The sequence below is a fragment of the Rhinatrema bivittatum genome, chromosome 3 (genome assembly GCF_901001135.1).
Source record: "Rhinatrema bivittatum chromosome 3, aRhiBiv1.1, whole genome shotgun sequence".
In the NCBI taxonomy this organism is placed as follows: Eukaryota; Metazoa; Chordata; class Amphibia; order Gymnophiona; family Rhinatrematidae; genus Rhinatrema; species Rhinatrema bivittatum.
In genome coordinates, this window is record NC_042617.1 from 77908352 (window position 1) to 77929116 (window position 20765).

Sequence of the window (20765 nt, forward strand, 5' to 3'; positions counted from 1 at the left end):
GTGCACATTTTTTAAAGATAACCTCAAAGTTTACATCAAAATGCAAAAACATATATAATAAAATAAATATGAAAAAAAAAGAATTGAGACTGAAGACCAAAACTTAAACCAGAAGGAAAAATAGCATACAGATATAATATTTTGAACAATCTGGATAGTACTACCACTTTAAGTGGTTTATTCATGTTCTAACAGCAGGTAAACAGAAAATTCAAACTGCAGTAAGCAGAGCATCATACTGACAACTCTAAAAAACATTTTGAATTGTTTATACACCTTGTATCTAAAACTTGAACATGGCTCTATTAATACTTTATGGGTATCTTTAGAAAAGTTTTGCTTTCTCATTGATTTTTCTCCCTTTTTTCACCGTTCCAATCCATTTTCCTGTTGACTGTAAGGTATAGTGAAAGAATGACTAATAGAGCACATAGCTGAGAGTGAAGGCTCATGGTTGAAAGCAAGTAAAATCAAAGCAATGCAAAGATTTGCTTTGAACGTGACCAAGGCATTGAATTTAGAATTGGAGATACACTTTAAGGTGAATTTTTAAAGTCCGGCATGCGCCAAAACTGGGAGATATGCAAATATGTTGGGCCGGGACATGCCGAGTAGATTTTAAAAGGCACCCACGTATGTGCACATCTCCTGCTACATGCACAAATAAAAAGTTCCAAAAAAGGGATGGGGCGTGGGCATGGCCTGGGTGAGGCCTTGCCATTCTTATATTTCAACTTCAAATTTGTGCGTAAATGCTTACGCGTACAGGTTCACGCCAGGCTCTCCTGCCGCATAACTTCACTTCTGCTATGGAAGACGTGTAAGCGATAAAATAAAGAAAAATAGACAGATCGTGGGGTTTTAAAGGAAGGGGCTAGCAGGGGAAATGGGAGGCTATTGAACTAGCATGGATTTGGAAGTCCCATCCCTTAATTGGATAAATGGGAGCGAACTGGGAAAAGTGGAAATGGCATCAGCACGCATATCTACTAAAATTCTCCCACTTGCTCGGCAGAAGCGGGATTTGCATGTATAGGCGCATGTCCACTTACAATTGTACGCACATGGCATGCAGTCAGTCGATTTTATAATATGCGCACATTTATGTGCGCATGTTATAAAATGGCCACATCCCTGGATGCAGGCTGACGAACGCACACACATGTGCGCCCACACGCTTGTTTAAAAGTGACCGTCTCAAAGAAGATTTTGAAAAAAAAAAATCTGCTGAAAAATTGAAATGTTTACACAGAAAACTGCTCATGCATTTTAGTGACGTATAGACTGTAAAAGCCCTTTATTTTGTTTTCCCCCACCTCATCTATTTATAAAGTAGTCAAAGAGCATCAGTCACATTGAAATACTGTATCAACACACCTTCCACTTCCCATCCAATATATTTTATCATCTCATACAGTGAAAAAGAAATTGGACTGTCTCAATTTACTAGACAATTTGGTTTCTTTCTTCTCAGGGTGCCATGGTTTTAAAGAGATCTTAAGTGTCGCCCCAAAGAGCTTATGGTGAAGTAGGCTAGATTATCTACAGGAGATTAGCAGATTTAACTGACAACCTTATGATTCAAATTTGATAGTTTTAAGGGAACAGTTGTTTACACTTTTGTGAGGAAATCAATCAGTTTTATTGTAGCAGCATACTGTAAGTATACAAGATTTAATATGGTAAATGTAGTTTTATTTTTAAGTTTCTAAATTTTACAGAGCAAAGCACTGTTATAAAAAATGAGGATAAACTCATGTGTTATCTCAAAGTCAATTTGCATTTGACAAATATGCAATGCCAGTACCACCTTAGAAGTAAGATATTTTCAGTAAAGAATGTCTTATGAAAGAAACAGTAGATGCCGACAGTTTTGCAGCAGACCTATTAACCCCTGAAGAAGAAAATAAGAATTTCAAAACTTTGAGGGTTGGCCAGAAATAAGAGGAAAGTTTGGACAGATTTTAGGCATTTCTACTGTTAGCAATAATTTCACCATAAGTTTACGTGAACATAAAAGAATATAAAAGCAACTCAGCGATCCCTCTGGATTTAAGATAGGTAGACCTCTTCTTCATATGTTGTAATTCCAACAAAAAGATGACTTAAAAAAAGAGTACATATTACTAATTTGTGAAGTGAGACTCTTATAGTCTGATGATTATACCACCATTGGCATGGATCCTCTAGGACACCAAGACACCGAAATATATGGTGCTGTCTCAGTGCTGTTATATGAGATGTTCTAAATTACCATAAGTATTATTTTTGAAGTATTGCATGTTGATCTGATATTTGAATGAAATCTTGGTTGTACAGAAACTAATTAACCTAGCTGAAATATTAATTAAGCCAGTTTTATCTCATCCTGAGTCTTTGGCGGGTTGTACTCCTGAGGAAATCCAGGACCTGTCTCAGAGTGTGCCACAGGGATCCAGAAACTCCTGGCAGGCAAGTGACAGAATAATAGAACCCAAAGGTATCACAAACATCTCCATGAGGTATGCTGGCAGGAAAAGGGTAAAGAAGGACTTGGCATGCCAAAGATCTTTCAGCTACCCCAACAGTTAATGGAGCAGACTATGCTGAGCACAGAACTCAGTTTTAGGCTTGCTAGTTCACAGATATAGTGAATTGAACAGTCAAAGTTCTGGGGAATAAAATCTGCAGTCTGTTGAGATCAGAGTCCTCTTTTCCTGTCTGGAACTTCATTGTAATTTTAGTTCCGTAGGATCTAACGTTGATCTTGATTAAATGTCACCACCATCTGTAGACACAGGATTGGTGGGATGCTGATGACATCATAGGAGTCCAGATGCATATGAATATTCTCACTTCTAGTAATGAGGTTAATCAGTGGACATTTGCTGAACAATACCCACTTTATAGCTGGTTTCATGGCTAGATGCAACATTTTCACTTCCTGTGTCCTAGCACACCGTGAGGTGTAAACAGATGTTTGATATGGAAGAACAGTTTCAGTTGCTTCTCCTCTGTGTGAGTCACAGTACCATATGAAGTCATCAAGATCGTCATGTGGCTGAAGTCTCCATCTTTGTGTTGTTTATGCCTGCTTTTTGGTTCAGTCTATGTGCATGGCTGCAGGCTGAGGTTTAATTATGCACATCCTTGTTTAGGGTCAGTGGCTTTTACCCTACAGTTCCTTACTTTGGTGTCTGCATGCTAGGTTGCCTAGTTTACCCTACCCATCTCTCTTCAGAAATATGTACCTCTAGTTTGGACACAGATGAAGTCTGTCAGTCATCTTAGAATTTTGTTGGAGTTGGTGACTCAGATGGTTTGCATTGAGTCTTTGTATTACAAATGTTGTTTATTCCTCCTGTACAGGTTTTTGATGTTGTGGTTTGATTCCAAAATTCTGGATGTACATTTGTTGCCAATGTATTACTATGTAACAGAAATAATAGGCATGATTTACAAGGAATAACTGAAGCGTATAGGCAGGCATAAGTATAATAATGGTGTAAGGAAGAGAATCACCCAAAGATTTTGGCAATACTGAAGTGGTATTGCCCTTCAAGAGTGCTGCGTTCTTCTCAGAAATCTTTATTGGAAGTCCTTCTACACATCAAGCATGATTGTCTGCGATACCTGCAAATGTGCTTTCTCTGTGAACACTCCTGAATATTGGAACCAACAACCAGATGAACTGTGATTATTAATACAATGTTTCAAACTTTTCAGGAACAGTTAAAGACATTACGCATTGTACAGGTATTTTATAACTCATAAGTTTTATAATTTTTAACTATAATAGTTAAATGCAATCTCATTTTTCACCAGTTTTAAATTTGTTTTATTGCTCAGTTCATGTTCTTTTATTATGGATATATTTATTAAAGATATGAATCGGAACCGGAATCGGTTCGGTTCCGGTTCCGATTCAAATCTTATAATTTTTATCATCTGGCCCGATTGGTTTTTTTGTTTATCGGCTGCGCCCGATCCGATAAACAAAAAACCCACCCTGACCCTTTAAAATTGACCCCTTTGCCTCCCCCACCCTCACGACCCCCCCAAAAACATTTTAAAATTACCTGGTGGTCCAGTGAGGGCGCGGGGAGCGATCTCCCGCTCTCGGGCCATCGGCTGCGCTAATAAAAATGGTGCCGATGGCCCTTTGCCCTTATCATGTGACAGGGTATCCATGCCATTGGCACATGGCTATTTCTTATGTTCTTATGTTCTTATTATCTGAGAGAGTATATAACTGATTTATATTAACTTGTTCATGTCCTTTCTGTTATGCTAGTGGTGAACCCATAGCCCGAGGTGGGGTTGACACTACCTGTAGGGCAAGCCCTATTGGTCCCTACCATCGGGAGGTGGAACAAGCTAGGAGACAGAGGCCAACTGGAGCTATGCCAATACCAGCCCTCATTCCCCACAGGTTGAGCCCTTGGGTGCCAGGGCCAGCTGGTCTTAGGCAGGCCTCCGTAAGATGACACCCAGTTGTTAGTAGACAAAGGTAGGCCAGGGACCAGCAGAGGTATAAGTAGACTAAGGATGGTCCAGACAAGACAGGGTTCCAGAGACCCAGACGCTGACAGGAACAGGGCAAGACAGGAGGCATCCAGGTAATGAGGGCCGAAGCCTGATAGCCAAGTATGAAGGATACTGTAGAGAAGGATCAAGGCAAACTGGAGTCAGGGCAGGTGGCTAGGCAAACAAGGTACCAGGAAGCGGAGCAAAGGTTAAAGCCAGGAGATCAGTCCAAGTGTAGTCCAACAGAGCAGGGGTCAAAGCCAGAGGATCAGTCTAAGCATAGTCCAACGAAGCAGGAGTCAAAGCCAGAGGATCAGTCCAACTGTAGTCCAACGAAGCAAGGGTCAAAGCCAGAGGATCAGTCCAAGGGAACAAGGAGGAGACCAAGGAGCAAGCAGGAACAGGAACCAGGAACGGAGTCAGGAGCAGGAACAATGGGCAACAAGCACACGAGCAATCGTGGAGACCATTTAAATGGACGGGAGTCGCGTGCGCACCTAAGCCAGGGTCCGGAGGAAGCAGGACGGCAGCGTCTCGCCGCGGCCCACATGGGGAGACCTGCCGGGTGCAGGGAGGAAACTCGGAGGAGTTGGAAGCAGTAGAGGAGGCTGCAGGTGCTCGGGGATGGATGCGGCTGCCCACCACCGCGAGTAAGGGTGAACTGGAGCTGACAGCTGAGTTCCTGAGGTGAGTAGGCCCAGGCGTAGGCATACCATGGCCGGGACATGTAACATTTTCATGATTTCGTAGACTTCTATCATATCCCCCATCAGTTGTCTCTTTTCCAAACTGAACAACCCTAACTTCTTTAGCCTTTCCTCATAGGGCAGCCATTCCATGCCCCATATAATTTTGATTGCTCTTCTCTGCACTTTCTCCAATGCAGCTATATCCTGTTTGAGATGCAGTGACAAGAATTGCACAAAGTATTCAAGGTGCGGTCTCACCATGGAGCGATACAGAGGCATTATGACATAAGAACATTAGAAATTGCCAAGCTGGGTCAGACCAAGGGTCCATCAAGCACAGCATTCTGTTTCTAACAGATGCCAAACCAGGCCACAAGAACCTGGCAAGTACCCAAACACCATGAAGATCCCATGCTACTGATGCCAGTGATAACAGAGGCCTTTCCTTAAGTCAACGTTATTAACAACAGTTAATAGACTTCTCCTCCAAGAACTTATCCAAACCTTTTTTGAACCCAGCTACACTAACTGCACTAACCACATCCTCTGGCAACAAATCTCAGTGCTTAATTGTGCATTAAGTGAAAAATAATTTTCTCCGATTAGTCTTAAATGTGCTACTTGCTAACTTCATGGAGTGCCCCCTAGTCCTTCTATTATCTGAAAGTGTAAATAATTGATTCACATCTAGTCGTTCAAGACCTCTCATGATTTTAAAGACCTCTATCATATCCCCCTCAGCCGTCTCTTCTCCAGCCTGAACAGCTCTAACTTCTTCAGCCTTTCCTCATAGGGGAGTTGTTCCATCCCCTTTATCATTTTGGTTGCCCTTCTCTGTACCTTCTCCATCGCAACTATATCTTTGTTGAGATGCAGCGACCAGAATTGTACACAGTATTCAAGGTGTGGTCTCACCATGGAGCGATACAGAGGCATTATGACATTTTCCGTTTTATTAACCATTCCCTTCCAAATAATTACTTTTTGACTGCTGCAGCACACTGAGCTGACGATTTTAAAGTATTATCCACTATGATGCCTAGATCTTTTTCCTGGGTGGTAGCTCCTAATATGGGACCTAACATTGTGTAACTACAGCAAGGGTTATTTTTCCCTATATGCAACACCTTGCACTTGTCCACATTAAATTTCATCTGCCATTTGGATGCCCAATCTTCCAGTCTCGCAAGGTCTTCCTGCAATTTATCACAATCCGCTTGTGATTTAACTACTCTGAATAATTTTGTATCATCAGCAAATTTGATAACCTCACTCATCGTATTCCTTTCCAGATCATTTATAAATATATTAAAAAGCACCAGTCCAAATTCAAATCCCTGAAGCACTCCACTGTTTACCTTTTTCCACTGTCTATAGAAGTGTAACACCATAGAATTAGACAGAATCTACTCTTTCATTTTTCCAAACATGCCCCTCCCCCATGCACTTATAAAACTGTGAAATTTATAGTGACTACAAGGAATTCTTGCCTATAAAATGTGTGTTTGTGTTTGTAAGTTTTAACTAGAAAATTATAAATATTTTCCTTTTTGATGAGATGTATGGTTCAAGGTTTTTGTTGTTTATATCCACATACCATGGAGAATAGATGACTCAGGGAATGATCTTAGCACTAGAAAGCTTTTCACCTCTAGGTCTCTGGGTCAAATCACACCTAAAATGGTCCATTTGAGATGAGTTGGTAGTCTCAGTCCCATTCCAGTGGTGATAGCAGAGGCATTCGCATCAGAACTCCCAGATTCCTACAAATCTGTGAATTATTCTGCATACCTTGTCACTGATTTGCAACAAAGACAGGGTAAGAGAAACTATGGTGACATCTGCAGTTACTAGAGATATTCATTGGTCTCAGTAGTTTATGGATACAGCTTATGGCAACAAAATTCAGTTTCATGTATAAAAAAAACCCAGCCTTTATGCAAACAAACAGAAATAAATAAATGAGCAAATCAACATTTTTTGTGTACATGTCCCTAACAATAAATGCATTTTCAGCAGCATTCTTCTTTCTCTTTTCCACAAGTGACTGATACATTCAGGGTGAACATCATTTACAAGGGATAAGAAGAAGAGGAGGCACCTTGAAGACAGATATAATGTCTTCCATGGCCAGGAGCCAAAACTGGGATTACAAACTGCATAAACACTAGCTACATGTAAGTACTAAGATATGTGGCATTTCCACAATCCCATTTTTTTTTTTTTACTTTGAATGTGGCTATTTTAATATGCAAGAGCTCTTGAATACCTGAGTGCATACATTTTCTATATTTACAAATTTCACAGATGAAGTTTTTTAGATTAACTGAGGGTATTCCTGAAAATGGATACATATGACTCAGGGAAATTGCCCTATTAAGTGCTGCATCTTAAAGAACAAAATGAAGAAGAGAACAATTGAACAAAGGTGCCATAAAAACTATTCTAATGTATTAAAAAAAACAAAAAACACCAAGAGGCTGATGTATGACCTTGATGCAACATACCCTGGAACTAAGAGTATTTTGCACTGTAATGAACCATGTTGTGTCTGAATACATCAGCTGATACTAAAATATAGACTCAGAGTTATTCCTAGTCCCAAAAAGTGCATCATAGTATCAGTAGTCTTACCTTCTCAGAAAATAACTCTGCCAATGCGCTGAACTATAGGGCATGACAAACCCTTTCTAGTTCAATGTCCCATGACTCCACAACATTTGGGAATGCATCACCTTAAATCGGGATCATATAGCAAAGTGAAACCTGCAGGCACAATGCCTTTTCAGGACCTTGCACATAGATACAACCATATAACCAAATATATTCTCAAGTCCAGCCGTAAATAATAAACTGGAAGTATCCATCAAAAAATGATGGCAGCAAAGAGCATCTGTGGGAATGGTGAGACTCCACCTAGTGCCCCCTTTCCCTGCCCTACCTACAGCACACAGTGCACATACATTTCACCATTTCTCCATGGCACACTCCACTCAGCCCATGTGCAGTTCTCATGCCATTAACTTAATGATGCAAGTATCTGGGCATTTTATGGAGGCAGGTAGTCACGCCCAGACACTGGCCCTGCTAGCAACGTGCACACCTGTTGGCATTTAACTTGCATAACCACGTTCCAACCTGTGGCAAATGTGTTAAATCCTAAAATCATTTGACTTTGATTTCTTTGTTAATCCACTTTCCCCCTGGAAATTATCAGGAAAGTTGAAGGGCCACTAAGTAAGCAGTCACCTAATGCTCCATAAAACCATGTCAAATAGGTCTATTCGAGCAGGGCTGAGTGACTGAAATGGAACCCTAGTAAATATTAATTGCACATATAGTACGATCTGTGTTTAATAACAACAATCAAAGTTTAAAGAAAACCAAAAAACTGCTCCAAAATTGTGCTCTAGCCTGACACCAATGGAGTGCCTGCTTCAGGGATTCTCAAAAGGGAATGATTTAAAATGTTTAAAACACATTGCACATCTGAACCCTAGAAGGTCATTTTTGGTTCATTCAGAATGGAAGAAAACCAAAAATGGCCTTGACTAAAAATGCTTGCAAAGTTTCGGGGTATTTTGTTAAGTTTTTTTTAAAATGGTTTTTCATCCCCCAGGCCCTTTATGCACCTCCCCAGGGCATCCCTAGAGTTTCTTGGGGATCCCAAGGGCCTCTCCTGGGCCCCTACCAGTAACCCAGGTCCCAGTAAATTTGGTGGAATAATTTTTAAAACTAGACTTAACATGCTTAATTCTGCTGTGGATATTAGTGTAACTTACACCCGTATTTGCCAAGTAATTTAGGTCTATTTTAAAATTATCCCCATAATACACAATTACATTGACAAAGAATTAGTTCCTTGGAGAACTCCCAAAGCTGGCATGCTGCCGAAACATTGTTGATGTTGGGTGAGTCAGAGTACCATTTTTGTGCATTTTTTTTGTTTTGTTTTTGTTTTTACAAATTTTGATTCTATATGTACAAGTTGAGCATAATTTTAAAGCAAAAATTATGTTTAAATAATGATAGACCTTGGAATATAGCTGGTACATGATTCAATCTATGTGTTAAACATTGGAAAGTCATAGCACAGATGGCACATTGTCATACGATACCACGTTAAGTTAATACAGTCACAAAATTTGTGGTATTATTGGCCACTGACCTAGGAAATTGTTATTTTTGTAATATATTTATTGATGGGGGATGTGGTATACTTTACTTTCGGCTGAATTGTTGGGTGATAAAGTAAAAAAGAAATATTAAAAGCATATATCATCATATTTCCCCAATTGTTCTTTTTTTCCTGCTTCTTCAGAAGAGGTGTGTTTTGGTGCAAAGTCAGGAAAAATCTAGCTTGATATTCTGATGTCCTTTTTCTAACCTTCAGTATATTAGCTGTTTTGATGAATCATAAGTATGTGCAAGAGAAATAGAGAGGCGCTACTGCAAAATTAATTATGAACAGTGCTACCAAAATTAATGAAAATGAAAACCAAACAACCTCATATGGATGGATTGCAATTATCTAAATAATAACACTTTTAATGAAGGGCATTGAGGAAATAATAAAGCAATTAAATGCTGTGTTTGTTTAGAAAGCATGTTAGAAGAGATGGTGTTATATTTACTTGTTAGGCAAAATGAGAAAAAAATAACATTGTTTAGAACCAATAAAATCCTTACAGATATTTGAGGTTATGAAGATTCTGGAAGGCATCTGGATGAATGTACACAAGCTTGCTTGCTTTCTCAATTCTTCTGTAAAGGAGAAGGTATGAAGTAAGTCATCAGATCAATTTGTGTTGATAAAATGGAGCATAGATCACTTAGGGAGTAAATTTGTTTAACTGCCCCCTCCCCTTGCTGCAAAGTCCATGGACTTTACACTAAGTTTAAAAGTTGAAAATGACCTACAAAAACCACCCGCACACATTTACACTTGCTAATATGTGTGGGTAGTTTAACTTAGAAAATTCACGCATATGCGTTGCATAAGTGCAAACCCTCCCCAACCCCCACTCCTTTGAATTTCACCCCTACTGTAGGTAAAATTACACAGGCAGCATCAGTATATAATGAAGTTTATCCACATATACGGAGGGAAATTTTATAAAAGTTCATTTCCTCGAATAGAGCTCTGTTTTACCTGAGCACATGGCTGGGAAAATTACCAGCATTAATCGCCTCTGAAAATTCCCTTTCTTCAAAGTGGTTAAACGTTTCAGCATTGATCCATGGTAGGGTGTGATCATAGTGTTTTAGTTGTGGAAGGAAATGTATATACGCCAGATGGTATTTTCAAAATCTTGCACTTCTTATTCCAGCAGAAAAAAGCAGGTGCAAGTGATCATGTGTGCTATGTGCTGTTTCAAAGCACAAGTAAATGCGAAGCCTACAGGTCAAAAGTGTGCATGGTCTTTGTCCCAACTGGAAAAGTTGCTTTCTTAAACAGTACCCTAACATAGAAAAGTACTTGCTCCACCAGGCATTAGTCATCATTTTGTTACCTCTACCACAAAAGATCCCATGGACTTTCATTTCAGTTTTGTGAATTTTATAGAGATCATAAAAACTAGGGATGTGAATCGTTTTAGGACGATTAAAATTATCGTCCGATAATTTTAATATCGTCTTAAACCGTTATGGAACACAATACAATAGAGATTCTAACGATTTATCGTTATAAATCATTAGAATCGTGAGCCGGCACACTAAAACCCCCTAAAACCCACCCCCGACCCTTTAAATTAAATCCCCCACCCTCCCGAACCCCCCCCCAAATGAGTTAAATAACCTGCGGGTCCAGCGGCGGTCCGGAACGGCAGCGGTCCGGAACGGGCTCCTGCTTTTCAATCTTGTTGTCTTCAGCCGGCGCCATTTTCCAAAATGGCGGCGAAAAATGGCGGCGGCCATAGACGAACACGATTGGACGGCAGGAGGTCCTTCCGGACCCCCGCTGGACTTTTGGCAAGTCTCGTGGGGGTCAGGAGGCCCCCCACAAGCGAGGGCGCCTCGCTGAACGACCTCCTGCAGTCGATCTCCTGCCGGCGCCATTTTCCGTACGAAAACGATTCGCGGCGGGAAATCGCTCCCTGACCCCCGCTGGACCTCCAGGAACTTTTGGCCAGCTTGTGGGGGGCCTCCTGACCCCCACGAGACTTGCCAAAAGTCCAGCGGGGGTCCGGAAGGACCTCCTGCCGTCCAATCGTGTTCGTCTATGGCCGCCGCCATTTTTCGCCGCCATTTTGGAAAATGGCGCCGGCTGAAGACAACAAGATTGAGGAGCAGGAGCCCGTTCCGGACCGCTGCCGTTCCGGACCGCCGCTGGACCCGCAGGTTATTTAAGTCATTTGGGGGGGGGGTTCGGGAGGGTGGGGGATTTAATTTAAAGGGTCGGGGGTGGGTTTTAGGGGGTTTTAATGTGCCGGTTTTGCGATTTTTAGATTTTTAGATTTTTCACGATTTTTCACGATTTTTCACGATATTTTACCCCCCCAAACGGCAACAATACGATTCCCTCCCCCTCCCAGCCGAAATCGATCGTTAAGACGATCGAGGACACGATTCACATCCCTAATAAAAACTGAGACTTTTGTAAACGTTAGGTAATATTGTGTCTAGCAAGATAAAAATTATATCTTTTGTCATGGTGTGACTACCCCATCATCTTGCTAATAAGCAAGTGAATATAAAGAATAACTCTAAAATTCAAAACAATGAGAAGCTCTAAAACCCTCTTCCCTCAAAAAAACCCCCAAAAACATATTTCAAGGAATTGAAGAAATAATTCAGAAGCATGGACTTCTAAAGGCAGATAATTTGTTTCTCTTTCTTTCTCTGTTTAAATGTTTTGTTTTAGAAGATATTTTTCCCTAAACAATATGGCTTTGAAGTCACAGGCCCCATCTTAAGTCTGGGCAATAGGTTATCCCTAAAATTGAAATGGACCTAATAGAGGAGCATTGCCCATTCAGTAATAAAGTAGTTCATCTCTACTGTATACTTTAGCTCTCTTGGTAGCAATTTCTATTTGAGTATAAAAATGGTCATTCCTCTCCATTTACGCCCCAGAAAAAAAATGCTCTTAACCCCATTTCAGATGCAAAATGCATAATATTTAGAAATATTGGGAGCTATTTAAACTCAGTCATTACCCAGGGCTGACTTTAAAAGTCCTGAATTGCTGCCTTAACCTCCTGATAATTAACCGTACCAGGTACCTTTGCTTTTGTCAAAATTATTAAATGGGAAGAACTTCTTATAGAAAAATTCAGAATGAATTGTCGGTAATATCCAAGAAGCCCTAAAAATGCCCTTACATGCAATTTATTAACTGGCTGCAGCCATGGTTAGATGGACTGAATTTTTTCATTTGGGAGTTTAACTAAATCTCTTCCAACTTTATAACTGAAATATAATGTCTCCTCCAAAAGATCAATGGTGCATATAGTGGAATTGGCTGTTATAGTGGAATTGGTCTTCTTGGCATATGATATAAACTATAGCTTTTGCCTTATGGATCTGGGTTTCTCAGTTCTCACTATCGAAAATAACATCTTCTAAGTAAACAGCTGTGTAATCTAAGTGATATTGCAGAAGTTTATTCCTTAACCATTGAAGTGTGACTGGATGGCATATTGTGGAAATGAAAGAATCTTGCACTGGGATACATCTGGAATAGCAAACGTTATTTCTTTACTGTTTGTGTGAGAAGGCCTTGCCAATAGCCTTTCATATGTATAGCAGTAAAACCAACCGTAACTAAACTTTTTATTAGATCAACCACCATAGGCATAGGGTAGGTAGCAGATATCTCATTACATTTTCTACAATTATTACCAAATCTGATGCTCCTATCTGGATATAGAACCAAAACAGGATTACCCCATTTATTGGTAGATTTCTCTGTAATTTCTAGTTCCAACATCATTTTCACTTCTGCCTAAGTAGTCTCTTGTTTTGCTAATGGTAATTGTTCTTGGTCTAACCTGTTGACCTGATGTTGTTGCAACCTCATGATAATAATGAATGTATTTGTTAATATCTGATATCTTCGAGAGTACATCTCTTTTGCACTCAACACATTCCAGGTGTTTTCTATTGCCAAACAGCATGATCATCTACAATTCTTGCCAAATTTTATGTACTATTCAAGAGGTGGATGTATTAACCCATGGGATTTCTTAAGGGTTTTCAGTCATTTCATGCAAATTTTGCTGCCCCGCAAATGAGCTGAGACTAGGCGGCAATTTTTCATTCAAAATCTGCTAGGACTAGGGCAGTGGTTCTCAACCCAGTCTCCAGGACATACTCAGCTAGTCATGTTTTCAGGATATCCATAATGAATGTACAAGAAATACATTTGCATGCATTGCCTCCATTGTATGCAAATCTACCTCATGCATATTCAGTGCAGATATCCTGAAACGCTGGCTGGCTGGGTGTGTCCCAAAAACTGGGTTTGAGAGCCCCTGGACCAGGGAACCCTCCATGAAGCTTATAGGAAGCACATTTAAGCCAGTCAGAGAAAGTATTTTTTTAACTCAGTGCACAATTAAACTGGCATTTGTTACCAGAAGAGATGGTTAATACAGCTGGCGTAGCTGGATTTAAAACAGTTCAGACAAGTTCCTGGAGGAAAAGCTCATTAGCCATTATTAGTTAATGTAAACTTGGGTAAGCTACTGCTTATATTTATTTATTTCATTTGAGTGTTTTATATATACCATCGTTCCATGTGAGAATCACTAGTCCACAGTGGTGTTCAGGGCTGACACTCACACAACATAAGGATGAATTACAAAGGTAGGCAGGAACACGGGTGAACAAGGAGAAACATTAAAAGACAAGTACATAAAAGCTCATAATGGCAATCGTAGCTATATTAAAGGGGGAGGGATGAGGGGAGGGGGGTAATGATCGGGACAAATTTCAGATAACTGTGTCAAGGTGAATTGGAAGTATCAGTCAGGCAGTATGCATTAGTGAATAGCCAGGTTTTCAGGTCTTTCTTAAATTTCTTATTGTCAGTTATATCTGGTTATGAACAAGAATGACTGGCTCTATACTTTCTGATCCTGAAGGGTACTTGTGATCTGGATTGACCACTGTCAGAGACGGGTGCTGAGCATGATGGACTTTTAGTCTGACTTACTATGACAGTTATTATGTTTCTTATTCTCATAATCATTGGGATTTCTATAGATCTAGTGTTCTGAATTTAGGAAGGATTTTTCCTTAAGCAATATGTGTTTGAAGTCACAGACTCCATTTTAAGACTGGATCATGAATGCCAGTAGAAGGGAGTCCAGCTGCCCTAGGTGGTGATGTCATTACATAATCTCTCTCTCTCTCTCTCAAATCACACATGACAAATGACCCCAGCTCCTCAATGAAATACATACCCAAAAATGGAAAACACCCTACAGCTCTGTGCCTTACCCGCGACACTTCTCATCTTGTCCGTCCTTTCAAAACTGCTGCCCTTACTGACAAATCTACTGCCCCACCTACTTCTGGCTCTACCCCACCTAATGCTTCTGCTGACCTTGCTGGGGAGTAGTTTATCCCAAATTCTGAAATGGATTTATTAGAGAACTATCCCTGTGTAACTTATCACTTATATGTCTTCCTTCAATCATCCCAATCCACTCTTAACAAAATCTTGTAGATATATGTGATGTAACTAAAGAGAAAAAAATATGAAGCTACCACCTATCCTCAGAAGTAGTCAAACTGCCAAAAATATCAAATTAATAGGGGTGTGCTGGAAAAAAAATTAATTTTCGTTTTTTGGTTCATTTTCAGGAGCTTTTTTCTCATGAATTTCAGTTAGTAAAATGTTTGATTCATTTCATTTGTGTGAAAAAAATGAAACAAACATTAAAAAAAAAATAAATAAAATGGCCAAAAAAACTTCAAAACGGGGCCTCTCAAGGTTACCCACCTGGAAAACTGCTGGGGCAGGTTCTCCCCTTGCTCCCACTTACCCATCCTGACGGGATCTGCCAGCAACGCCTAGGTACAGGCTGAATCCTTGGCCTTGCATAACTTAAAGCCATGGTAAGTCACCATAATCTCAACCTCAGCCCACTCAAGGTCAATGCCTCGGCCTAGGCCAGAGCACAGGCCCAGGCCTGACGCTGGGTTCTCGACTCAGACCCAGGCCCAATTCCGGGGCCCAGCCCAGAGACCAGGTACTGATGATTGGGCCTCAGCCTAGGGTGGGGCCTGGGCCCAAGCCTGATACTGTGGTCCGGCCCCAAAGTTGGGTCCCAACACTGGGGCCTTGACCTAGGCACAGGCCTAACACTGAGGCCTGGCCCAGAGTCCAGATCCCAATATCTGAGCCTCAGACCAAGCCCGACACCATGGCCAAGTCAAAAAGCCAGGACCTGATGCTGGGGCCTGGCCTGGAGGCCGGGTCCTGATGCCTGTGCCTCGGCCTAGGGTCAAACCCAGGCCCAGAGTACAGGCCTCAGAGTAGCTCTGACATGTTCAACCTCCTCTTCTTTTTTTCTTCAAATGATGCCATCCGCTGGGATCATGCCAGAGTTAACTCTGCCACAGTCACCTCAGCGGATAGTGACATTTTAATGTATGACATTGTCATACATTGCTGTACACCAAAATTGTGTCAGAGTTAATTTCTCCCTTCTTCCAAAAAGAAGTAATAAACCCAGTAGTCACCACAGTAATAATCCCTGACTACACTGACTAAGCCAGAGTTTCACAAGTGCCATTATCTCCATATTAATGGATTTTACAGTATGCAGGCAATTTTATTTACAAATATGGATTTTGCATTACTCACATTTCAAATAATTTGGAGAGATTAGAAAACACATTAGCCTCTATTGTTTTCAGGACATCATTCTGAGATATTTCTCTGTGAAGAGAAATAGAAATATTTTAAAGAACAGTACACAAGAAAAGATGACAGTTTCCTGTACAAGTGTCAGTGAATTATGGAAATAAACAAAATACACATTACTACATCATACAGTACTGTGAATCTAATTTCCCAAACAAGTGTGCAAACTATTTAATGCTAATTTTCTTTTTTTGAAGAAACAATGTGGATAATTTCGCTTTGAAAATGTATGCTTGTTAAAAGCAGCTGCATAGTTTACAATTAGAGAATAGACCGCTAATTTGTATTGTCCCCTGCAAGGTTTTCCACTCTACTATTTTTCATCTAGCTTTTATTAAACACTTTATGTACAGTAGGAGGTGCATTTGTTTCCAAATGACATGAAAATTGCAATGAAGCACTTCATTTTGTGTCATTTTGAAATGAAATGAAAAGAAAAATCCAATAGAATTCATGTTTTTTTTCCCTATGATTTCAGAATGCACCCACTACCATCACCAATACCCCCCTTCCCCAGTGCCACACAAATACAAAAGTTATAACCCTCCCCCCCTTTTTTACCCTTCCCACTTTCCTTCGACACATGATCTTATTCCATCCATGAGGTTGAAGAAGTTGGAATGGAGCAGGAGTGATCTCCAGTCGATCCTGCCCTGCTGGGTCCCTTTGCTAAAAAGGTAGCAGCTTGTCCTGGGATCCTGCGTGTGTGTGTGTGTGTGTGCATGTACGTGTGTGTGTGTGTGTGTGTATACACACACACACACACACACACACACACACACTATATACTGCAATCCTCATTTCCTCTGTGCTTAAGGGTGCATGATTCCACTACTTTTAATTCAGATTTCTACCTTCCCATTTTGTGTCTTCATCAGTCCATCACTGAACCCCCCTCATATTCTGAGAATGCTACACAACATGATAAAGAATTTCAGCCATAGCCTTGCAGAAGAAATCAGATTCTAAGGTGACATTTGCTCCGAGAACTCTGAAAGGTGAATCTGAAAAGTCTGGTGCATGCATCAATGAGGGGATGTGCGAATATGTTGGCTTGCGTGTGCCAAGCACATTTTGAAAGGCACTGAGATACATGCATATGTCCTGGAACATGCACATCTTGGAAGTTTTGAAACAGGAGCAGGTTTGGATTGGGTCTGAGTGGGGCATGGGCATTTGGGGGCTTGTATCTGAGATGTGCACGTAAATTCTCACGTGCCCCAGTGCGTGCCAAGATCCCTTGCCATGTAACTTTACCTCTGCTATGGCTGTCATGTATGTGATAAAATAAAGAAAACTAGGCAGATCAGCAGGATTTTAAGGGTCTGGGCTGATTTGGGGGGGGGGGAGGGGTTGAAAGACCTATATCTTAAACTGGGCGAACTGGGAACAAACTGGTTTTAGTGGCAATGGTCTCGGCACTTGCCCTTTTTACAATCCCCTTACTGACGTGGTAGAAGTGGTATTTGCGCACACAGGTGTACGCCCACTTAAAACTGAAAATCGGGCACACATGTGTCCATGGCCAGCCTATTTTATAATATGTGTGCATATGCCCATGTGTGTTATAAAATGGTTGTATCCCTGGGTTTGGGCTGATACATGCGCGCAAATGTTTCAAAATTCACCTTTACTTTTGCAAAATAGTCTGTTAACTACTAGACTAATGGCTGAACTGACCTAAAAGTTTAGAACGGGAAAAAGTTGCCGTCTCTGAGATGGCATGAATTTGGGGGTAGTATAATAATGAATGCAGCACAATATTTTCGTTAAATGCACTGGATTAGAGACGTTCTTTTGAAAAACAGAGGGAAAAATGGTCAGTTTCTTTGTTCTCCAGAATTAGAATTTGTAGCTTGTTAAAGTAAGCAATTGTCTCCATTTCTGGAGGCCAAACCTCTGAAAGGATATAGAGCTACTAAAATGATACAATTTTTGCCAAAATGTTTTCCCTTTGAGATGAGACTTACATGCCTAAATATGTATACTGAAAAGCAGGGCTTCCCAAACCTGTCTTAGGGACACCCACAGCCAGTTAGGTTTTCAGGATAGCCACAATGAATATGCAAGAGACCAATTTGCATAACATGGAGTCAGTATATGTAAATTTATCTCATGCATATTCATTGTGGCTATCCTGACAACCCAACTGGCTGTGGGATCCCCAGAATAGGTTTGGAAAGCCCTGCTCTAAATGATAGAAGGATGAGAGGGAATATGAGAGAAACATTCAAATACCTCAAAGGCATAACTAATGCTCAAGAAGCAAACATTTTTCAGTCAACAGGAAATTCTAGAAACAGAAGTTGTGATGTGACTTTTAAAGGGGGTAGACTCAGGAATAACATTAGAAAATATTTGTATGTGCATGGAACAACCTTTCAGGGGAGGTTGTGAAAGCAAAAATTGTAATAGAATTGAAGAAGACATGGGATAAGCATAGAGGATCATTAATTGAAAAGAAGAGAAGGAAAAGCCAGAATCAATTTGGGTTAATCACATTGCAAAATGAAGCAAACTGGAGAAGATATCTTTGTGAGTGACATTACAGAAGGGATAGAAAGTAAAGTCTGCCTATTTGTGGATGATACTAAGATTTGCAATAGAGTAGACATCCCTGAAGGAGTAGAGCGAATGTAAAGAGATTTAAGAAATCTAGAAGAGTAGTCGAAGATTTGGCAGCTGGGATTCAATGGAAAGAAGTGTAGAGTCATACATCTGGGATGCGGTAATCCAAAAAATCTGTATGTGATGGGGGATGTAAGACTGATATGCATAGACCAGGAGAGAGATCTTAGGGTAATAGTGTCTGGAGCTCTGAAGATGGTGATACAATGTGACAAGGCAATAGCTAAAACCAGAAGAATGCTGGGCTATAGAGAGAGAGGAATAACCAATAAGAAAAAGAGGTATTAATACCTTGTACTGATCCTTGGTGAGGCCTCATTTGGAACACTGAAGTCTGTATCTGGCGTTTGTATCTGAAGTCTGTATCTGTATCTAAAGGGGGATAAAGACAGGATGGAGGCAGTCTAGAGAAGAATGACAAAAATGGTGTGGGGACTGTATCAGAAGACCTATGAGGAAAGACTGAAGGATCAATATGTATACCCTGGAAGAGAGGAGGTGCAGGGGAGATATGATATAGACCTTCAGATATCTGAAAGGTTTTAATGATGCACAGTCATCAAACATTTTCTGTTGGAAAGAAATCAGTAGAACTAGAAATCATGAAATTAAACTTCAGCGAGGATGACTCAGAACTAACGTCAGGAAATATTTCTTCAAGGGGAGGGTGGTGGATGCCTAGAATGTCCTTCCAGAGGAAGTGGTGAAGAGAAAAACAGTGAAAGAATTCAAAGGAGCATGGGATGAACTCTGTGGATCCCTAAAAACTAGAGAAAGGAAATGAAGAAAAGAATGCATAGGGATTACTTGCTAGTATGGCAGTAACTACCCTTAGGGGTAGATTTTTTTAGGTGTGCACGCACGTCCATGTATGAGTGCTTCCCGGCACCTGCACATGGATGCACCAATTTTATAACATGTGCGTGCCGGTGCGTGCATGTTATAAAATCATTGGGCCGCGCGCACATGCACACCGGATTTTGTAATCCGCGCATGCAAGGAGGGAAGATTTAGTCATTTCCCGCGTGGTAATGCATCCCGGCCTTCCCTAGTTCCCTACCCCCCTATTTAATCTTCCTTCCCCTTCCCCTCTCCTCCCCACCCTCTAAATTTACCCTACCTTACCTTTTTTTTTAAATTTTACAAGTTGCTGCTTCTCCGGAGCAGTAGCAACTTGTGCGCAGGCAGGTTGCTGGTGCACACTTCCCTGGCACATTAGCAAATGGCTGCTGTACAGGTGCCTTCAACCCCACCCTCCCCGCCCCCCGGACCACCCCTTTATCTGGGCCCCGCACTTCAGCACGTAATGGGCCCCTTTGAAGGTGTGCGCGGTACGCGCAAGTCCCGGCCACACACATAACCCCTGTTTTTTACGCATATGGCCCATTTAAAATTTACGCTTTAATCAATAAGACTACATTCTGTTTATGCAACTCCATCATTGCTCTCTGTTTCAATGGTAGGAGAAAAGAGGAATGGGATTCAGACAGCAACCAAGACTTTTATTATCTGGGGAAACTGGTAAGCATGGGGTAACCTGCACAGCACAGCAAATTTTACCATAAATGCATATGTACACATTTACGCTTGTTCCCAAAACAATGTAAATGTGGGCACATAGGCTGCAGTGAGGTGCACATGTCTCATTAATTTTCAAAGCGGACTTACGTTCATAAGTCCACTGGGAAAATTAGGACTGAATTCCATGTGCATTTTCTACATATGAATTTCAACCCTTCACAGATGTAAAAGCTAAAGATCATTTTGCAAATAATCATTTCTTTTGAAACCTCCCCCTGCAAGGTTATGTAAAAATGAAATTCATAAAATATTAAAAGGTCCATGTGAATTGGAAATGCCATTCAGAATTTGGTATTGTCTTGCTAAATCTAACATATACAAGTATTTTTCAATAATTTAATGTTTATTAGGTTTTAAATCAAATTAATGATATCAATCAGGAATATCACAATAATAAGAAAGAATAATAGAATGTTGAAAAAAAGCATCAAGTCAACATTTCAATGGGAGACAGCTTAGACATAGAAATAGCAATAAAACAT

General features: G+C 40.6%; 1 protein-coding gene across 2 annotated transcripts in view; it reads right to left on the bottom strand.

Moving 5' to 3' along the window:
* LOC115086926 (follicle-stimulating hormone receptor-like) overlaps positions 1–20765 on the bottom strand; it is a 458076-nt gene that overhangs the window by 87158 nt on the left and 350153 nt on the right. For both annotated transcript variants that reach the window (XM_029593403.1, XM_029593404.1), the window contains 2 exons: positions 16015–16089; positions 9885–9959 (listed from right to left, as the gene is read on the bottom strand). In XM_029593403.1, the coding sequence (XP_029449263.1) occupies positions 9885–9959; positions 16015–16089 (150 nt within the window). The remainder of the gene's footprint in view (positions 1–9884; positions 9960–16014; positions 16090–20765) is intronic.